We start from the raw sequence: 21,168 nt of genomic DNA, 5'->3' as shown, positions 1-21,168 counted from the left end.
AGTCAGATGAGCAGATACAGCGGCGGAGTATGAATATACCCTTATAACTCAGCTTCTGCACAACTTGTATGGTGGTTGTAGATACATGTGAATGCACCACCAAAATAGCTGATATGTATGGAAAACAATGGGCCCCATTGACTGTAATGGGGTCCATTTTTTAAAAAAAAAAATGAAAGTGGTGGATGAAAAGCTGTGTGTCCAAGACCTTGTCATACGCCGATATAAGGCAGACATTGTGACAGTCTTGTATAGAGACTCTGGCACAAATGTGAACATAGCCTGACAGATGATAGTCACAGTTTATTCATAATGCCATTCAGGACTTGGGAGAGCCAGGTAACCACTGGAAGAAAACGTTCACAAGGGATGGAAATGTTGCGGATCTTACCAGTGGATTTGCCTAAGGGCTAGTTCACAGGGGGCAAAATTGTCATCCGGAATCCGCGTCAAAATCCTGATGAAAAAAAAAAAAATGACTCCCACTGAAATCAATGGGAGCCAGTCATCTCCTTTTTCTTCGAGGAGTTTGTTTCCGCTCACGGGAAAAAGAAGCGAGCCGCCATTTCTTTAGGCAATCCACAGCTGATTTGCCTCGTGACACCATTCATTTGGGCCTAATCCGGAGAGGAAAGTCACGACGGGATGCTGGTACACTGCATCGGCATCCCGTTGTGGCAGCCGTGACTGAATGTGTACACGTGGAACCCCGTGTGAACTAAGCAGTGGATTAGAATACCAGCAATGGATGCGATGTTACTGTCCCAAATAACCCCGTTACAAACACCTTTACACTTACCTAGAGAGGAGTCATCTCTGGGGGTCCCATCGCCTGCGCAGGTATTCACCGGGTTATACCCCTCTGGCTTCACTGAAGAACTGCACAGGCGCCAGGAGGACTGATGCTGGCTAAGTATTTTGAACAGCTTTACAACACAGCCTTTTGGGACCCCAGACCACCATCCCATAAGGACCTGTGAGTAGATCAGCGCCCCAAATCATCCTGACAAGTTCCCTTTAAGGTTGCTGCACATGAAGGTTATATTCAGCAAACTGTGATTCAGACTCGAGCTCGGTGTCAGTGTATCACGTGTTTCATAGCCATGTGAAATTCACCGCAAAAGTAGAAGCGAGGATACTGACCAAAAATTAAAGTAAATTAAGTGAACTCGCTCCACTGATAAATGGAACCAAGAGCTCCACCTAATATTTTTGTACTGCAGGAAGCTGGCATAATGGGCGGCTTTGTACAGGCTCTATTAGATGAATTCCAGTCAATGCCTCCCTTGTTTTCTTTAGTCTGGCATGGGCTATGAAGACAAAGACTGGGAAGCTCTCATCCGAGCTCGCTGCACCGCTGCTCGAGTCAACCCGTGGCAAACAGGAAAACAAGCGGACAGCGGCCATGACTGTGTCCAGAGGCAGAATACAGACACTGTACTGTAATATTACATAACATGGTACAAACAGGGCGCAGTGCTGCCAGCATTACCATGTTATCTCACAGGTCACATCTCAAGAAACAAAGCCCTCATATAACAAACGGGAATGAGAAAGGTGAGAGCAAAAATATCCAATGACACTGCAACGATGATAACGGGGCACCTCACCGCAACCTAGTACAGTGCCTTAGATGTCAGTCACACATAGCCGTACATCACCAGAGACAGCAGTGGTATCAAGACGCCTTATATAGCTGTCAGCCAATAGCTCATTCCAAAACAATGCACAGTCAGCTCAGCATGCAAGAAAGCCGCTGCCAGACACCTCTAAAGGCAGCTCATCTTCCATGAGGACAGGCAGATCAGGCATACTGAAATCCAACATGACTGATCCCTCTTCCCTCTTACCCCTAGGAAAGACTCAGGACACCGCCATACCAGATCAGTGGGTTTAGCTGACTTTCATCTAATGTAAGTGGCCACATGGCTACTCAGGGATGTTGTCGTCCAGTCCCGGTCCTTGTTTATGCTACTGAAGCGATGACAAGCCTGACAACCCATAGACCGACAGGGACAAGCCTGACAACCCATAGACCGACAGGGAACACCAGAGAGACAGCGCTGCAACAACAAGAGATTTATCAGGTGACTAATGGATCATTTATTATTTCATGACATCATTCTCTACCCCCACCCCGAATTACTGATGAACTCTAAAAACCCCTTCAAGATCAAAACAAAGCTGCACAAATTCAATGCGCCTCCTTACTTGCTGCTACATTGTTTTATTGGAGTTGTCTTACAAGACGTCTTTGGGTGGTCTCCCCCTTCATTAATCACAAATAAAGGAATAATACAAGAACCCGCCACCAGGTCAGCGACTTTTACTTGCAGTCTCGTGCAGCGCAATCTACGACTTCTTTTGCAGCGTTAAGTATGGCGTCACGTGTAAAACCATCCTTGTCAAGGCCTGCACAACCAGACATGGATGAGGAGAAAGAAAAAAATAAGATGAAACTACATTAACACATAGATAACAGCTGTATAATATACCCAGCACGGCCCTATAGATGTAAGACTGGCACTGTAATGAACACAAAAGGCTGAGAAATAGATCCGCCGACCTAAACTATTCTAAGACCGCCGCTAAGGGAAGGATATAATCATACGGCAGGACTCAGGATCGAAATGCTAAAATACCCTTATCTGCTTTCAGCTGCCTTCTCCAAACTAGGTTTGCAAGGCCTGTAAATATGACTGACAAAATATAAAGTACCGTATATACTCGAGTATAAGTCGACCCCCCTAATTTTAACACAAAAAACGGGGAAAACTTATTGACTCGAGTATAAGCCGAGGGAGGAAAATGCATGACATTCTGTTTGTGCTCATGTTAATCCTAGCTGGCTTCAGACCTATATGGTAATATCCCAGATGTCACGTGGTCTGGGATGTTACCGTATAAGCCTGAAGCCTGTGGTAGTAGTAATAGCCTGTTACTGATAGCACAGGCTTTGGGCCTGTATGGCAACAGGCTGCTACTGCTACCATAAGGCTTTGGGCCTGTATGATAATGCCCCAGACGTCTGGGGTCGGCAGTGAGCAGGCCCAGGGACAAACATTAAGTTCTCATACTCACCGACCTCGCGCTGCTGCTCCCGCCACTGCTCATCTTCTCCCGTGGCTGCTCTTGCGTCTCAGCATAGGGGGTGTGATGACGTTGCCTGTGCTGAGACGCAGTAAGACGTCATCGACATACGCCGGGTGCGGGCCTGAGTTAACGTGGCCATGTCACCCAGCGTGTGTTGTAGCCGGGGGAGGAAGCCGGGACTGGAGCGGAGGCCCACTGCAGCGAGTCAATACGGTCGAGTCAATTACCGTATTGACTCGAGTGATAATTTCACTGGTCCGCAGTAAAAAACATCTGTGGGAGGCCGCTGGAGCAGCGATAGATGAGTGATGAGGCAGCGCTGTCTCCAGGGCCTCCCTAAGATGTCTCCAAAGCAGAGAAGATGCTCTGGAAACATCTTGGGGTGGTCCTGGAGGCAGCGCTGCCTCACCACTCACCTATCGCTGCTCCAGCGGCCTCCCACAGATGTCTTTCACTGCGGACCAGTCATGTGACATTTTCAATTACCGTATTGACGCGAGTATAAGCCGAGGCGCACTTTTTCAGCACAAAAACTGTGCTGAAAAACTCAGCTTATACTCGAGTATATATGGTAACCGCAAACCAAAAGCGGTGAAAAAGTCTAATTATCAGCGCCGCTCCGGTACGTAAAACCGCAACCTACCATATAAAGGACCATGAAAGAGTCTGCCCAAAAAGTTTAAAAGCCATAAAGAAGGACATGCGAAAAAAATATCCAGCACCACAGTGATGATCCCATCGCACTCTATTGTGCTGTAATAGCGCCACACATGACATGACTACTGCAGCCACTGTCCTTTTCTAATGCAAGGTGGTCCCTATGCGGGACATCAGGGTTATATGATCCTAACTGGGGGTGTTCAATGCTAAAAACATTTCTAATGTCAGATCTACATGATTTTTCATTATTTTGATATTGGTGACCTACCCAATCCTGATAGCAGGAGCCATGACACCAGCAAGAGGTGTACAGAGCCAGAAGTACATAGCATAGTACACCATGCAATAACCAAGTCATGCACTGCCTGACCACTGCTCCATTCACTGAGGGTCCGATTGGCTGGACCACCACTAAACCTATGGATAGGAGATAACCTTAAGGCCGGGGCCCCACTGGACATGTATGCTGCGAAAAATCGTGGATCAGGGCAAAGTGGATTGGATTCTAGCAGATCTCATGCCCACTTTGCGGTAAAAACTGCAGTGCGGACACACTGCGATTTCCAGAAGTAGGCCGCAGCTGAATCGGTGGCAAGATTAGGTAGGACGCTTTTTTCCACGTACTGCTACGATCTCTGCCTCCCAATGGGATGCGGATTCTGGGAGGAATCTGCTCTGGATACAGCCGCAAAATCCGCCCCCAAATCCTCGGCAAATTCCTCCGTATGAACAGATCCTTATACCTACAGAAACTCCAGCAGTTTGCCCATAGATATAATTGAAACAGTAACTTCTACGAATTTTCTATCTAAAGCGCTGCAGGGAGAACCGTGATGCTTTGCCACCATGGTTTTTCCCATAGCGATTTTTTGCTGCAGGACACCCTATGGAGCGTTATCCTTAAAGAGATTTTCCAGCCTCTATTGCACGTTTCATCTACAGGTTAGGTCATCGACATCTTATCTCTGTAGTCTGACACCCGGACCACACACAGATCAGCTGGTCCATAAGATAGCAGACAACCTGCAGATGGAGAATGGAGAGAGTGTCGGGCATTAAACGCTACACTCCATTCTTTCGTCTTGAGCACCAGACTCAGCCAAAGTACAGTGCTCAGCTATCTCTGCGCTCCTATTGAGTAGTGTGTGCACTGTACAACCAGCAGACCCCCTTTCTCCTGATCAGTGGGGGTCTGAATGGTTGGACCCCCCACTGATCAGCATGCTCCTAGGCTGGAAGTACCACTGCTGGGATCCCCACCATTGACAAGAACGGGGGTTCCAGTGTGTCCTTTGTTAATGGAGTGGTCGTGAGCATGGCACATTACTATTTGATTCACTTCTACGGGTAGAGATGCAAAGTGATTCTCTTGGGTCCCAACGCAAAATCTGTACCAGGTCCTCCAAACTATATTGTATGCTTTATAGCATTAAGTGTCTACATACCGGGCCTGGGAGTAACCACATTATCTCCACCCCCTCAAGTTACATCCAACAGTTCCCTAAAAGTGATTGGAGCGGTGGCCATACATGTGGACCCCCACACCATTTACACCAAGCAGGCAAGACCCTGCTGGGACCCTCAGCACTTAGAAACATCAATTATCCTATGAATGGGGAATAAGTGTCAGAAATAGGAGTAAATGTAACATATCTTGTCGCAGAAAAAGGCCTGTGCTCAAAGATCTGCCTCTTACCTCTTTTTCTACTCCGTTTGCCACATTTTCCCAAAAAAACAGGCAGAGCGAAGATACCTTGGCCTGACAAATTTACTATTACTCCTGTGCTGCATGGACTGGCTTACTGTGCAGGGAACTACAGCATGGCTGAGCTCCATGACGGCTTACCTAGAGATACGCCATGACTTTTTTTTTTGTGGACTGTGAGCCCCATAAAGGGATCACAATGTACTTTTTTTTCCCCTGTGAGTATGTCTTTGTAGAATGGGAAGAAATCCGCACAAACACAGGGAGAACATACAAACTCCTTGCCGATGTTATTCCTGGCGGGATTCAAACCCAGGACCCCAGTGCTGCAAGGCTGCAGTACTAACCACTGAGCCAGCGTGTACAGGCTGCAGTACTAACCACTGAGCCCCCGCCACGACTTCTTCTGATGTGTCGCGCAATATAAAGTTATACTGAAGTCGCCCACCAAATATTCCAGTGTATCTCTATAGTGTCACATAACAACATGCAACAGTCGCAGAAAATACAAACCTTTTGGATTATGGTCGCAGCTTGTGTGCAATTTTTTTCTTTTTAACCATAGACTTCCATATAAGTTGCATCGGACTGTGACTCACATACAACATGTCTATCAGCTGACTTTTTTAGCCTGTGAAAGCGAAGATCTGAGCACTAGAGTAAAGGGTCTATATGGAGAGCGTATACTGAATTGGTAGAGATGACAGCCCCCCCCCCCCGTGCTAACACCCAGCTCAGAGCTGCAGGGGGCTCCCGCTGTCGGACCCTGCTCTACCTGTAGTACAAGCTGAGGGAGTAGAGCAGGGCAGGGTCACAAGACAAAGGGTCAAGGCAGGCTGGAATAGAAAACTTACAGTCCTACTTGAAGCCTTTGACATCGCTGCAGAGGACCCGGAAGCTTTTCTATTCCACTCTTCGCTATGTGACCGACATCTATAAGATTTATCCTCCATCTAATCCCTTAAATGGAGACCAAACTTTCTCATTTTGGCAGGACCGACCAATAATCTAATAAATATGAGCAGGTTTTAGTGGAAAATAAGGGTTGCGCTATTGAATTTTAACATATCCAAACCTTCAGTTCTCAGGGCAGTTAGGCCCCATGCAGACCACAGTGTGATTTTTCAGTGCGTTATCCGTGTTTTTTCCTGGATATGACACTGACCCGTTCCTACTACTGTGTATTCTGAAGATCAGCCACTTGTAGTTGTGATAACTAGCACACCCCGCGAGAATCAAAGCCGTCCTAGGGACATGACAACTATGGAAGCCTCATATTATAAGTACCCAAAGTTGTCACGCCACCAGAACTATCTGCATTTGTATACGCCAAGTCAGAATCGGCTCTCTACCTTCAGTCAAGTGAATAGAAATGATCTCTCATATTTTAGCAACCTCCAAAACAGGGTCACCGCTTGTAAAACACACACAGAGCGATGCTTCCTCTTAGGAATAGAACGCTTTCCATTTACTACTGAAAAATTCCTCCAGCAAAGGGGCTAATTGTTCTCCGGAGAATCGCTGGGGTATACGAAATCGCTGGGAAAAAAAAACACGAAGGACTCCGTCATTGTCTGCCATGTATTTTCATTGATAGGCGACAACTTTGCTGAAATCCCTACTTTAAGATGCAGGCGCTGGAAACCTGAGGACATGATGCAAGAACATTAACCACAACTCCAGCTCGGAGCCAAGAAGCGATTCAAGCTAAGCAGGAGAAAACTCGACATGGCACATAACCACATGTACTTCGAAAGCACAGGCTGGAAGCTCCAGGACACAGGAATGCCGCATGGGCTTTATGGTATGTACAACTCGGAAATATTTAGGAAGGAGTCACATGACAAATATATATGTCAGGATCCCGTCATGTTACCCGATCATGGAGCAACTGGATCTAAAGCAAGTGCTGCGGCCATTACTCTGCAGACCAGGGGGACAGAACGGACCGGGCAACAAAAAACAAAATATATCAATTTCCAACCAAAGATCTGGCTTAGGCCCGACATAGCCAAATGCAGGTAAAAAAAAAAAAAAAACACTCCGGAAAGAACGCAACAAAATCGCATTGGGGTTTTTTCCGCAGCGTTTTTCTCTGCTTTTTTCCTTCCCCTATTAAATCCATAGCAAAATTGCTCAAACTGACAAGCTCCGAGCTGAAAAAGCAACTTTTCCGCTGCTCCTTTTTGCTTTAATGTGTGTGAATGAGGACCAAAATCTCATTCACACTGCTGGTACAGTAAAATGCTGTGTTTCTGCAACAGCCATAAAACTATGCGTTTCTGAAACGTGGCTTTGGCCATGTGTGGGGGTCCACGGTGGGATATCTGCAGGGCGATAACCAAAGCAGACCTGCCCCTGGTTTTTGCCACGGGATTAACCCCGGCAGCTAAAGCTGTCTTCAACCTGAAAACCTGCTGCAGAATACACAGCAATAATGGACCTGCTATGACATACGCTATTCACGGTGTGACCCTAACCCCTATGTATCTGCAGGGCTGGGTTCTGCTGACAGACTCCCTTTCATTAGACCTAAATATCTGTTCATTCCTGACCCTGCCATACACATGCAAGCCCATGTCCTCTATGGGGAGAGTGAAACTAGCCACCGTTGAGAAAAAAAAAAAAAAAAAACTCGGACACGCTGAAATCTGGCCGCCCCATCGTCTCCTCCATAACATCAGGAGCGTTAGGACACCCCTCGTAAACGTTAGACCCTTTCCACCAAAACGTCCTAAATGTACAAGTTCACCTATAACTACCAGTACAAGCGAGTATGAAGAAGTCACACGGCCTATAGGAAGAACTCCGTAGAGGAGACCTGATCCATCTCAGTGCATGTTGGGTGCCTGGGGCAGGACTGCCATGGTGAACAACAAAACCACAATAGGATGAGGCATCTACTTATCCAGCTCAGCAGGTTAGAGGGCTTGTTTCCATAGTCCATATTATAGAACCCAAGGAGAAGGGGGGGGGGGGGGGGGGTCTTAGGTTTACAATCTCAAATCTTGACCAAAGCTGAACCAGTCCTGCAATGCACAATGTGCATGATGTAATGCAAAGCTTATCGCTGAGGGTAGACACTTTGGGATCCAGGACCCATGGAATAATTTGGGATTGTACACAGGGCTGTGAAGTCAGGTAGGCCAAACCACCAACTCCGACTTCTTCATAAATGGCTGACCACCATGGTCAGACAGAAGCGTAAGGATCCTCGAGTTCAGTAGACTACTCACTGAATGACCATCGGTATAATGCAAGCTAGGAACCTACCGAATAATTGTAGAAAATAATTAGGACTCATTCACTTTAATTTGAGGCCAGAATAGGAGTCAGAAACCTTTCTTGCCTACAGACACTGACTCCACAGCCCAGATTGTACAAAGTGGAGAATGGTGTTCCTCTGTTATACCTCCTGGAAACAACTTCACATCTGGGTGATGCCATTTCCCATGCCAAAGGGGAGGTATCAGGCATTATAGGTATACACCGTCCAAGTGGTGACACCCAGAGACAGGTAAACCCAGTCAGCCCTCCATGCCAGACTGAAGACATACCGCCATGTATACTGTATACTCGCTGCCGGCATCTTCTGGACCACACTGACTTATTCTTGGAGCAGAATCCAGCAGCTACACAGTCATTTCCATGTGAATAGTGGAGGAATGGAGCAAGAATACATTGATAAGAAAGGATCCTTAAATGAGAAGTTCTGTCTATTCTCACCCACAAATATTGTCTACAACCTTACAAAGAAACTTCTCAACCAGTGAAGAAAGCTGAGACGTAACCCGTGAGACACGTCACCGCAACGCTCAACATCCCGCACACACAGCCCATAGAGTCACCTCCGAGACCCGGCCGCACTGCTGTCAGTAGTCAGAGGCTACAAAACACGTATATTACACTCACTCCAACAACTAGCAGGTCCGCTGCGTCCTACAACGTGCCAATCTCAGCATGGCATCTACGGGTACATCACGTCCTGCTTGCCATCTACCTCATATATAGGATCACAGTCAGTGGCAATGCACATCCTTCACTCCCCAAAAACTTCAGAAGGCTAAAAACACAAATTTTTGTTGATTTTCGGGGCACATTTTGCTGCTGTTTTGGGGGGTTTTGACTAAAGCCACAAGTGGGGTAACAAGGAATAGGAAATGTGTAGAAAGAAAGTCCACGTCTTTATAGCATCAGTGGTATAAGCCCATATATATTATATATATATATATCTACACATACACACACATATACATCATTACTTATGAATCACTTTTGGCTTTGGCTCAAAAAACTGCATCAGAAATGACATGTGTGAACCCAGCCTAACAGTGTATGGCACTGGCACAACACACGCGAAAACAAGTAACGCCAGCCATACTGAGCGATGTCTCACCAGCCCCTATGACACACAACGCATCATCGCCCTCCTTTATGCCAAGCGTACCCTTGTCTGAGAGAAAGAGTCAGAGAGTCTCAGACGGGTAAGATCATCTCCAGCTCCTTATATATATCTATATACAATCTGAGAAAACACAGTGTACGCCTCGTAGTATGTGGCGGCTTCCAGCCCGGCCTCTGTATACATCCTGCACATATACAATATAGCTATGGACTAGGAAACACTATGTATACGCACACACGTAAGTGCTGGAGGAGAACCTGTATACATTAGTATATATTATATACACACATACTGTGATACCTAACGGAGACAACCAACTAAACTTGCACTGGAAGGTGGTCTTCTACAGGGTGGTCTTCTCAGAGAAGACGGATGGTAAGTATACTATTTGATTGGCACTGCATGGCGACACTGACGTGGCAGACGTGATAGCGCAATACGGTAGTGATCGGCGGCATAGAGCTCTCCCCATATACAATAAGAGAGTGCTGTTGTGTGCCAATAACAGGAGTAACAAGTCCAAGCTGACAAATTTCTGGCAACTTGTGAGTCGCAACATGGGTTAATCCTACCAAAGCGTATACACGCATATATACCGTACATAGAGGGGTCCCGAGTATACATGGGCACACAGATACAGCGGGTCCTGAGTATACATGGGCGCACAGATAGATACAGGGAGTCCCGAGTATACATGGGCACAGATAGATACAGGGGGTCCCAAGTATACATGAGCACACAGATAGATACAGGGGATCCCGAGCATACATGTGCACACAGATAGATACAGGGGGTCCCCGAGTATACATGGGCACACAGATACAGGAGGTCCCAAGCATACATGTGCACACAGATAGATACAGGGGGTCCCCGAGTATACATGGGCACACAGATAGATACAGGGGGTCCCGAGCATACATGTGCACACAGATAGATACAGGGGGTCCCCGAGTATACATGGGCACACAGATAGATACAGGGGGTCCCCGAGTATACATGGGCACACAGATAGATACAGGGGGTCCCCGAGTATACATGGGCACACAGATAGATACAGGGGGTCCCCGAGTATACATGGGCACACAGATAGATACAGGGGGTCCCGAGTATACATGGGCACACAGATAGATACAGGGGTTCCTGAGTATACATGGGTACACAGATACAGGGGGTCCCGAGTATACATGAGCACACAGACAGATACAGGGGGTCCCGAGTATACATGAGCACACAGACAGATACAGGGGGTCCCGAGTATACATGAGCACACAGACAGATACAGGGGGTCCCGAGTATACATGAGCACACAGACAGATACAGGGGATCCGGAGTATACATGGGCACACAGATACAGGGGGTCCGGAGTATACATGGGCACACAGATACAGGGGGTCCCGAGTATACATGGGCACACAGACAGATACAGGGGGTCCCGAGTATACATGGGCACACAGACAGATACAGGGGGTCCCGAGTATACATGAGCACACAGACAGATACAGAGGGTCCCGAGTATACATGAGCACACAGACAGATACAGGGGGTCCCGAGTATACATGGGCACACAGACAGATACAGAGGGTCCCGAGTATACATGAGCACACAGACAGATACAGGGGGTCCCGAGTATACATGAGCACACAGACAGATACAGGGGGTCCCGAGTATACATGAGCACACAGATAGATACAGGGGATCCCGAGTATACATGGGCACACAGACGGATACAGGGGGTCCCGAGTATACATGGGCACATAGACAGATACAGGGGATCCCGAGTATACATGGGCACACAGATGGATACAGGGGGTCCCGAGTATACATGAGCACACAGACAGATACAGGGGGTCCCGAGTATACATGAGCACACAGACAGATACAGAGGGTCCCGAGTATACATGGGCACACAGATAGATACAGGGGGTCCCGAGTATACATGAGCACACAGATAGATACAGGGGATCCCGAGTATACATGGGCACACAGACGGATACAGGGGGTCCCGAGTATACATGGGCACATAGACAGATACAGGGGGTCCCGAGTATACATGAGCACACAGACAGATACAGGGGATCCCGAGTATACATGGGCACACAGATGGATACAGGGGGTCCCGAGTATACATGAGCACACAGACAGATACAGGGGGTCCCGAGTATACATGAGCACACAGACAGATACAGGGGATCCCGAGTATACATGGGCACACAGATGGATACAGGGGGTCCCGAGTATACATGAGCACACAGACAGATACAGGGGGTCCCGAGTATACATGAGCACACAGACAGATACAGAGGGTCCCGAGTATACATGAGCACACAGACAGATACAGGGGGTCCCGAGTATACATGGGCACACAGATAGATACAGGGGGTCCCGAGTATACATGGGCACATAGACACGGGGGATTCCGACTATACATGGGCACACAGATACAGGGGATCCCGAGTATACATGGGCACACAGATAGATACAGGGGGTCCCGAGTATACATGGGCACACAGACACAGGGGGTCCCGAGTATACATGGGCACACAGACACAGGGGGTCCCGAGTATACATGGGCACACCACAGATATACAGATGTCCCCCTCCTCAGTACTGGGGCTGACACCCGCTGACATAGCAGTGAGATGAGCAGGTGACAGTGTTGTCAGGGCCACCTCACAGCTGAGCTCCATGTGACACCAGTGACATGGAGCGTCCTCCTGTGATGATGAATGGGGGGGGGGGGGGGGGGACACGGCTCTTCACCTGGCTCATACATTGGCGGTGTCACCATTTCCCCCGGGATCCCCCTGGTTGTTTCCCAGATGAATCGGCCTATTGAAGGCGCCCTCACCCCCACCCCCCGGCTGCAGGGTTCTCCCCGCTTCTCCTGGCCCGAGCCCTGCTGCCCCCGATACAAGCCTTGTACTGCCCCGCCAGCAGCCCCTCTCCATGGCCAGCCGCCCCGCGCCCCCTCCCCTGTCACCCTCGGTTACCTTTGCCCGTGTCACGATGTGCGTGGCCAGTTTGACCACGGCGAAGTTGCCCTTGCCGATTGTCCTCTCTAATTCATAGTATCCAATCCTAGCCGGGCCTGAGCGGTGTGGCGGGAGTTGGGTCCCGGTACCCCCGGGCACTGTAGCCGCCATCTTGTGCGAGCGAGTCCCGGTCTGACCGGCGGACACCGCGGCCTGACGTCACGGGGCGGAGCTTATTGACGACAACTCGAAGAGAGGCGGGGGCGCTGACGAAGTCAGGACGGAGCTGGCGGAGGAGGAGGGAGGAGAGAGTGAGCGGGAGGGGGCAGCAGTGAGCCGGCCTGTAGTAATAGTCCTGAGAGAACCCGCATAGAATGTGTATTATACCTGTATACTGTGTATAGTGTATGTGTATTATACCTGTATACTGCCTATAGTGTACGTGTATTATACCTGTATACTGTCTATAGTGTTCGTGTATTATACCTGTATACTGTCTATAGTGTACGTGTATTATACCTGTATACTGTCTATAGTGTACGTGTATTATACCTGTATACTGCCTATAGTGTACGTGTATTATACCTGTATACTGTCTATAGTGTACGTGTATTATACCTGTATACTGTCTATAGTGTATGTGTATTATACCTGTATACTGTCTATAGTGTATGTGTATTATACCTGTATACTGTCTATAGTGTATGTGTATTATACCTGTATACTGTCTATAGTGTATGTGTATTATACCTGTATACTGTCTATAGTGTATGTGTATTATACCTGTATACTGTCTATAGTGTATTATACCTGTATACTGTCTATAGTGTATGTGTATTATACCTGTATACTGTCTATAGTGTACGTGTATTATACCTGTATACTGTCTATAGTGTACGTGTATTATACATGTATACTGTCTATAGTGTACGTGTATTATACCTGTATACTGTCTATAGTGTACGTGTGTTATACCTGTATACTGTCTATAGTGTACGTGTGTTATACCTGTATACTGTCTATAGTGTACGTGTGTTATACCTGTATACTGTCTATAGTGTACGTGTGTTATACCTGTATACTGTCTATAGTGTATGTGTGTTATACCTGTATACTGCCTATAGTGTATGTGTATTATACCTGTATACTGTCTATAGTGTATGTGTATTATACCTGTATACTGTCTATAGTGTATGTGTATTATACCTGTATACTGTCTATAGTGTATGTGTATTATACCTGTATACTGTCTATAGTGTACGTGTATTATACATGTATACTGTCTATAGTGTACGTGTATTATACCTGTATACTGTCTATAGTGTACGTGTGTTATACCTGTATACTGTCTATAGTGTACGTGTGTTATACCTGTATACTGTCTATAGTGTACGTGTGTTATACCTGTACACTGTCTGTAGTGTATGTGTGTTATACCTGTATACTGTCTATAGTGTACGTGTATTATACCTGTATACTGTCTATAGTGTATGTGTATTATACATGTATACTGTCTATAGTGTACGTGTATTATACCTGTATACTGTCTATAGTGTACGTGTGTTATACCTGTATACTGTCTATAGTGTACGTGTGTTATACCTGTATACTGTCTATAGTGTACGTGTGTTATACCTGTACACTGTCTGTAGTGTATGTGTGTTATACCTGTATACTGTCTATAGTGTACGTGTATTATACCTGTATACTGTCTATAGTGTAATCAAATCAAATCAAAAAATGCTTTATTGGCACGTCCGAATAGGTATTTGGCATTGCCAAAGCTAGTAAAGTGGGTGGGGGGGGGGGGGGAGTTGGGTTGGGTGGGTGGGTGGTGGGTATGGGGGGGGGGGGGTTCGGTTATAACAGTCCATGGAGTCTCATCTTCCTCTTCGTTGGTGACTGCTATATGGGGAGGTGGGGGTGGGGGTGGGTGGGGCGGGTGTATTGGGATAAATATAACAATCCATGGAGTCTCATCTTCCTCTGGTTTGGTGACAGCTGGACACGTATTGGGCAGCGATCTCCACAGTGGCCTCTTCTTCTATGTGTGTTATACCTGTATACTGTCTGTAGTGTATGTGTATTATACCTGTATACTGTCTATAGTGTATGTGTATTATACCTGTATACTGTCTGTAGTGTATGTGTATTATACCTGTATACTGTCTATAGTGTATGTGTATTATACCTGTATACTGTCTATAGTGTACGTGTATTATACCTGTATACTGTCTATAGTGTACGTGTATTATACCTGTATACTGTCTATAGTGTACGTGTATTATACCTGTATACTGTCTATAGTGTACGTGTATTATACCTGTATACTGTCTATAGTGTACGTGTATTATACCTGTATACTGTCTGTAGTGTACGTGTATTATACCTGTATACTGTCTGTAGTGTACGTGTATTATACCTGTATACTGTCTATAGTGTATGTGTATTATACCTGTATACTGTCTATAGTGTATGTGTATTATACCTGTATACTGTCTGTAGTGTGTGTGTATTATACCTGTATACTGTCTATAATGTATCTGTATTATACCTGTATACTGTCTATAGTGTATTATACCTGTATACTGTCTATAGTGTATGTGTATTATACCTGTATACTGTCTTTAGTGTACGTGTATTATACCTGTATACTGTCTATAGTGTACGTGTGTTATACCTGTATACTGTCTATAGTGTACGTGTATTATACCTGTATACTGTCTATAGTGTATGTGTATTATACCTGTATACTGTCTATCGTGTATGTGTATTATACCTGTATACTGTCTATAGTGTATGTGTATTATACCTGTATACTGTCTATAGTGTATGTGTATTATACCTGTATACTGTCTGTAGTGTACGTGTATTATACCTGTATACTGTCTATAGTGTATGTGTATTATACCTGTATACTGTCTATCGTGTATGTGTATTATACCTGTATACTGTCTATAGTGTATGTGTATTATACCTGTATACTGTCTATAGTGTATGTGTATTATACCTGTATACTGTCTATAGTGTATTATACCTGTATACTGTCTATAGTGTATGTGTATTATACCTGTATACTGTCTGTAGTGTACGTGTATTATACCTGTTTACTGTCTATAGTGTACGTGTATTATACCTGTATACTGTCTATAGTGTATGTGTATTATACCTGTATACTGTCTATAGTGTATGTGTATTATACCTGTATACTGTCTGTAGTGTATGTGTATTATACCTGTATACTGTCTATAGTGTATGTGTATTATACCTGTATACTGTCTATAGTGTACGTGTATTATACCTGTATACTGTCTATAGTGTATGTGTATTATACCTGTATACTGTCTATAGTGTATGTGTATTATACCTGTATACTGTCTGTAGTGTATGTGTATTATACCTGTATACTGTCTGTAGTGTACGTGTATTATACCTGTATACTGTCTATAGTGTATGTGTATTATACCTGTATACTGTCTATAGTGTACGTGTATTATACCTGTATACTGTCTATAGTGTACGTGTATTATACCTGTATACTGTCTATAGTGTACGTGTATTATACCTGTATACTGTCTATAGTGTACGTGTATTATACCTGTATACTGTCTGTAGTGTACGTGTATTATACCTGTATACTGTCTGTAGTGTACGTGTATTATACCTGTATACTGTGTATAGTGTATGTGTATTATACCTGTATACTGTCTATAGTGTATGTGTATTATACCTGTATACTGTCTATAGTGTATGTGTATTATACCTGTATACTGTCTGTAGTGTGTGTGTATTATACCTGTATACTGTCTATAATGTATCTGTATTATACCTGTATACTGTCTATAGTGTATTATACCTGTATACTGTCTATAGTGTATGTGTATTATACCTGTATACTGTCTATAGTGTACGTGTATTATACCTGTATACTGTCTATAGTGTACGTGTGTTATACCTGTATACTGTCTATAGTGTACGTGTATTATACCTGTATACTGTCTATAGTGTATGTGTATTATACCTGTATACTGTCTATCGTGTATGTGTATTATACCTGTATACTGTCTATAGTGTATGTGTATTATACCTGTATACTGTCTATAGTGTATGTGTATTATACCTGTATACTGTCTATAGTGTATTATACCTGTATACTGTCTATAGTGTATGTGTATTATACCTGTATACTGTCTGTAGTGTACGTGTATTATACCTGTTTACTGTCTATAGTGTACGTGTATTATACCTGTATACTGTCTATAGTGTATGTGTATTATACCTGTATACTGTCTATAGTGTATGTGTATTATACCTGTATACTGTCTATAGTGTATGTGTATTATACCTGTATACTGTCTATAGTGTACGTGTGTTATACCTGTATACTGTCTATAGTGTACGTGTGTTATACCTGTATACTGTCTATAGTGTACGTGTGTTATACCTGTACACTGTCTGTAGTGTATGTGTGTTATACCTGTATACTGTCTATAGTGTACGTGTATTATACCTGTATACTGTCTATAGTGTATGTGTATTATACATGTATACTGTCTATAGTGTACGTGTATTATACCTGTATACTGTCTATAGTGTACGTGTGTTATACCTGTATACTGTCTATAGTGTACGTGTGTTATACCTGTATACTGTCTATAGTGTACGTGTGTTATACCTGTACACTGTCTGTAGTGTATGTGTGTTATACCTGTATACTGTCTATAGTGTACGTGTATTATACCTGTATACTGTCTATAGTGTAATCAAATCAAATCAAAAAATGCTTTATTGGCACGTCCGAATAGGTATTTGGCATTGCCAAAGCTAGTAAAGTGGGTGGGGGGGGGGGGGAGTTGGGTTGGGTGGGTGGGTGGTGGGTATGGGGGGGGGGGTTCGGTTATAACAGTCCATGGAGTCTCATCTTCCTCTTCGTTGGTGACTGCTATATGGGGAGGTGGGGGTGGGGGTGGGTGGGGCGGGTGTATTGGGATAAATATAACAGTCCATGGAGTCTCATCTTCCTCTGGTTTGGTGACAGCTGGACACGTATTGGGCAGCGATCTCCACAGTGGCCTCTTCTTCTATGTGTGTTATACCTGTATACTGTCTGTAGTGTATGTGTATTATACCTGTATACTGTCTATAGTGTATGTGTATTATACCTGTATACTGTCTGTAGTGTATGTGTATTATACCTGTATACTGTCTATAGTGTATGTGTATTATACCTGTATACTGTCTATAGTGTACGTGTATTATACCTGTATACTGTCTATAGTGTACGTGTATTATACCTGTATACTGTCTATAGTGTACGTGTATTATACCTGTATACTGTCTATAGTGTACGTGTATTATACCTGTATACTGTCTATAGTGTACGTGTATTATACCTGTATACTGTCTGTAGTGTACGTGTATTATACCTGTATACTGTCTGTAGTGTACGTGTATTATACCTGTATACTGTCTATAGTGTATGTGTATTATACCTGTATACTGTCTATAGTGTATGTGTATTATACCTGTATACTGTCTGTAGTGTGTGTGTGTATTATACCTGTATACTGTCTATAATGTATCTGTATTATACCTGTATACTGTCTATAGTGTATTATACCTGTATACTGTCTATAGTGTATGTGTATTATACCTGTATACTGTCTTTAGTGTACGTGTATTATACCTGTATACTGTCTATAGTGTACGTGTGTTATACCTGTATACTGTCTATAGTGTACGTGTATTATACCTGTATACTGTCTATAGTGTATGTGTATTATACCTGTATACTGTCTATCGTGTATGTGTATTATACCTGTATACTGTCTATAGTGTATGTGTATTATACCTGTATACTGTCTATAGTGTATGTGTATTATACCTGTATACTGTCTATAGTGTATTATACCTGTATACTGTCTATAGTGTATGTGTATTATACCTGTATACTGTCTGTAGTGTACGTGTATTATACCTGTTTACTGTCTATAGTGTACGTGTATTATACCTGTATACTGTCTATAGTGTATGTGTATTATACCTGTATACTGTCTATAGTGTATGTGTATTATACCTGTATACTGTCTGTAGTGTATGTGTATTATACCTGTATACTGTCTATAGTGTATGTGTATTATACCTGTATACTGTCTATAGTGTACGTGTATTATACCTGTATACTGTCTATAGTGTACGTGTATTATACCTGTATACTGTCTATAGTGTACGTGTATTATACCTGTATACTGTCTATAGTGTACGTGTATTATACCTGTATACTGTCTATAGTGTACGTGTATTATACCTGTATACTGTCTATAGTGTACGTGTATTATACCTGTATACTGTCTATAGTGTACGTGTATTATACCTGTATACTGTCTATAGTGTACGTGTATTATACCTGTATACTGTCTGTAGTGTACGTGTATTATACCTGTATACTGTCTGTAGTGTACGTGTATTATACCTGTATACTGTGTATAGTGTATGTGTATTATACCTGTATACTGTCTATAGTGTATGTGTATTATACCTGTATACTGTCTATAGTGTACGTGTATTATACCTGTATACTGTCTATAGTGTACGTGTATTATACCTGTATACTGTCTATAGTGTACGTGTATTATACCTGTATACTGTCTATAGTGTACGTGTATTATACCTGTATACTGTCTATAGTGTACGTGTATTATACCTGTATACTGTCTATAGTGTACGTGTATTATACCTGTATACTGTCTATAGTGTACGTGTATTATACCTGTATACTGTCTATAGTGTACGTGTATTATACCTGTATACTGTCTGTAGTGTACGTGTATTATACCTGTATACTGTCTGTAGTGTACGTGTATTATACCTGTATACTGTGTATAGTGTATGTGTATTATACCTGTATACTGTCTATAGTGTATGTGTATTATACCTGTATACTGTCTATAGTGTATGTGTATTATACCTGTATACTGTCTGTAGTGTGTGTGTATTATACCTGTATACTGTCTATAATGTATCTGTATTATACCTGTATACTGTCTATAGTGTATTATACCTGTATACTGTCTATAGTGTATGTGTATTATACCTGTATACTGTCTATAGTGTACGTGTATTATACCTGTATACTGTCTATAGTGTACGTGTGTTATACCTGTATACTGTCTATAGTGTACGTGTATTATACCTGTATACTGTCTATAGTGTATGTGTATTATACCTGTATACTGTCTATCGTGTATGTGTATTATACCTGTATACTGTCTATAGTGTATGTGTATTATACCTGTATACTGTCTATAGTGTATGTGTATTATACCTGTATACTGTCTATAGTGTATTATACCTGTATACTGTCTATAGTGTATGTGTATTATACCTGTATACTGTCTGTAGTGTACGTGTATTATACCTGTTTACTGTCTATAGTGTACGTGTATTATACCTGTATACTGTCTATAGTGTATGTGTATTATACCTGTATACTGTCTATAGTGTATGTGTATTATACCTGTATACTGTCTATAGTGTATGTGTATTATACCTGTATACTGTCTATAGTGTACGTGTGTTATACCTGTATACTGTCTATAGTGTACGTGTGTTATACCTGTACACTGTCTGTAGTGTATGTGTATTATACCTGTATACTGTCTATAGTGTATGTGTATTATACCTGTATACTGTCTATAGTGTATGTGTATTATACTTGTATACTGTCTATAGTGTACGTGTATTATACCTGTATACTGTCTATAGTGTACGTGTATTATACCTGTATACTGTCTATAGTGTACGTGTATTATACCTGTATACTGTCTATAGTGTACGTGTATTATACCTGTATACTGTCTATAGTGTACGTGTATTATACCTGTATACTGTCTATAGTGTACGTGTATTATACCTGTATACTGTCTATAGTGTACGTGTATTATACCTGTATACTGTCTGTAGTGTACGTGTATTATACCTGTATACTGTCTGTAGTGTACGTGTATTATACCTGTATACTGTGTATAGTGTACGTGTATTATACCTGTATACTGTCTATAGTGTATGTGTATTATACCTGTATACTGTCTATAGTGTATGTGTATTATACCTGTATACTGTCTGTAGTGTGTGTGTATTATACCTGTATACTGTCTATAATGTATGTGTATTATACCTGTATACTGTCTATAGTGTATTATACCTGTATACTGTCTATAGTGTATGTGTATTATACCTGTATACTGTCTTTAGTGTACGTGTATTATACCTGTATACTGTCTATAGTGTACGTGTGTTATACCTGTATACTGTCTATAGTGTACGTGTATTAT

The 21,168-nt window shown here is 43.2% G+C and overlaps 3 protein-coding genes across 3 annotated transcripts in view; all 3 read right to left on the bottom strand.

Annotated features, from left to right (window-relative positions):
- SIK3 (SIK family kinase 3) overlaps positions 1-13,067 on the bottom strand; it is an 81,535-nt gene extending 68,468 nt beyond the window's left edge. Inside the window, exon 1 of the mRNA XM_075279727.1 lies at positions 12,854-13,067. Within this exon, the coding sequence (XP_075135828.1) occupies positions 12,854-13,006 (153 nt within the window). The 5' untranslated portion in view covers positions 13,007-13,067. The remainder of the gene's footprint in view (positions 1-12,853) is intronic.
- Positions 1-21,168, bottom strand: part of LOC142210521 (uncharacterized) — a 297,487-nt gene that overhangs the window by 199,220 nt on the left and 77,099 nt on the right. The window lies entirely within an intron of this gene.
- LOC142210524 (uncharacterized) overlaps positions 1-21,168 on the bottom strand; it is a 219,996-nt gene that overhangs the window by 177,170 nt on the left and 21,658 nt on the right. The gene's annotated exons all lie outside the window — the stretch shown is intronic.

The sequence above is a fragment of the Leptodactylus fuscus genome, chromosome 6 (assembly GCF_031893055.1).
Source record: "Leptodactylus fuscus isolate aLepFus1 chromosome 6, aLepFus1.hap2, whole genome shotgun sequence".
Lineage (NCBI taxonomy): Eukaryota > Metazoa > Chordata > Amphibia > Anura > Leptodactylidae > Leptodactylus > Leptodactylus fuscus.
This window is presented reverse-complemented; position numbering and strand designations above follow the sequence as displayed.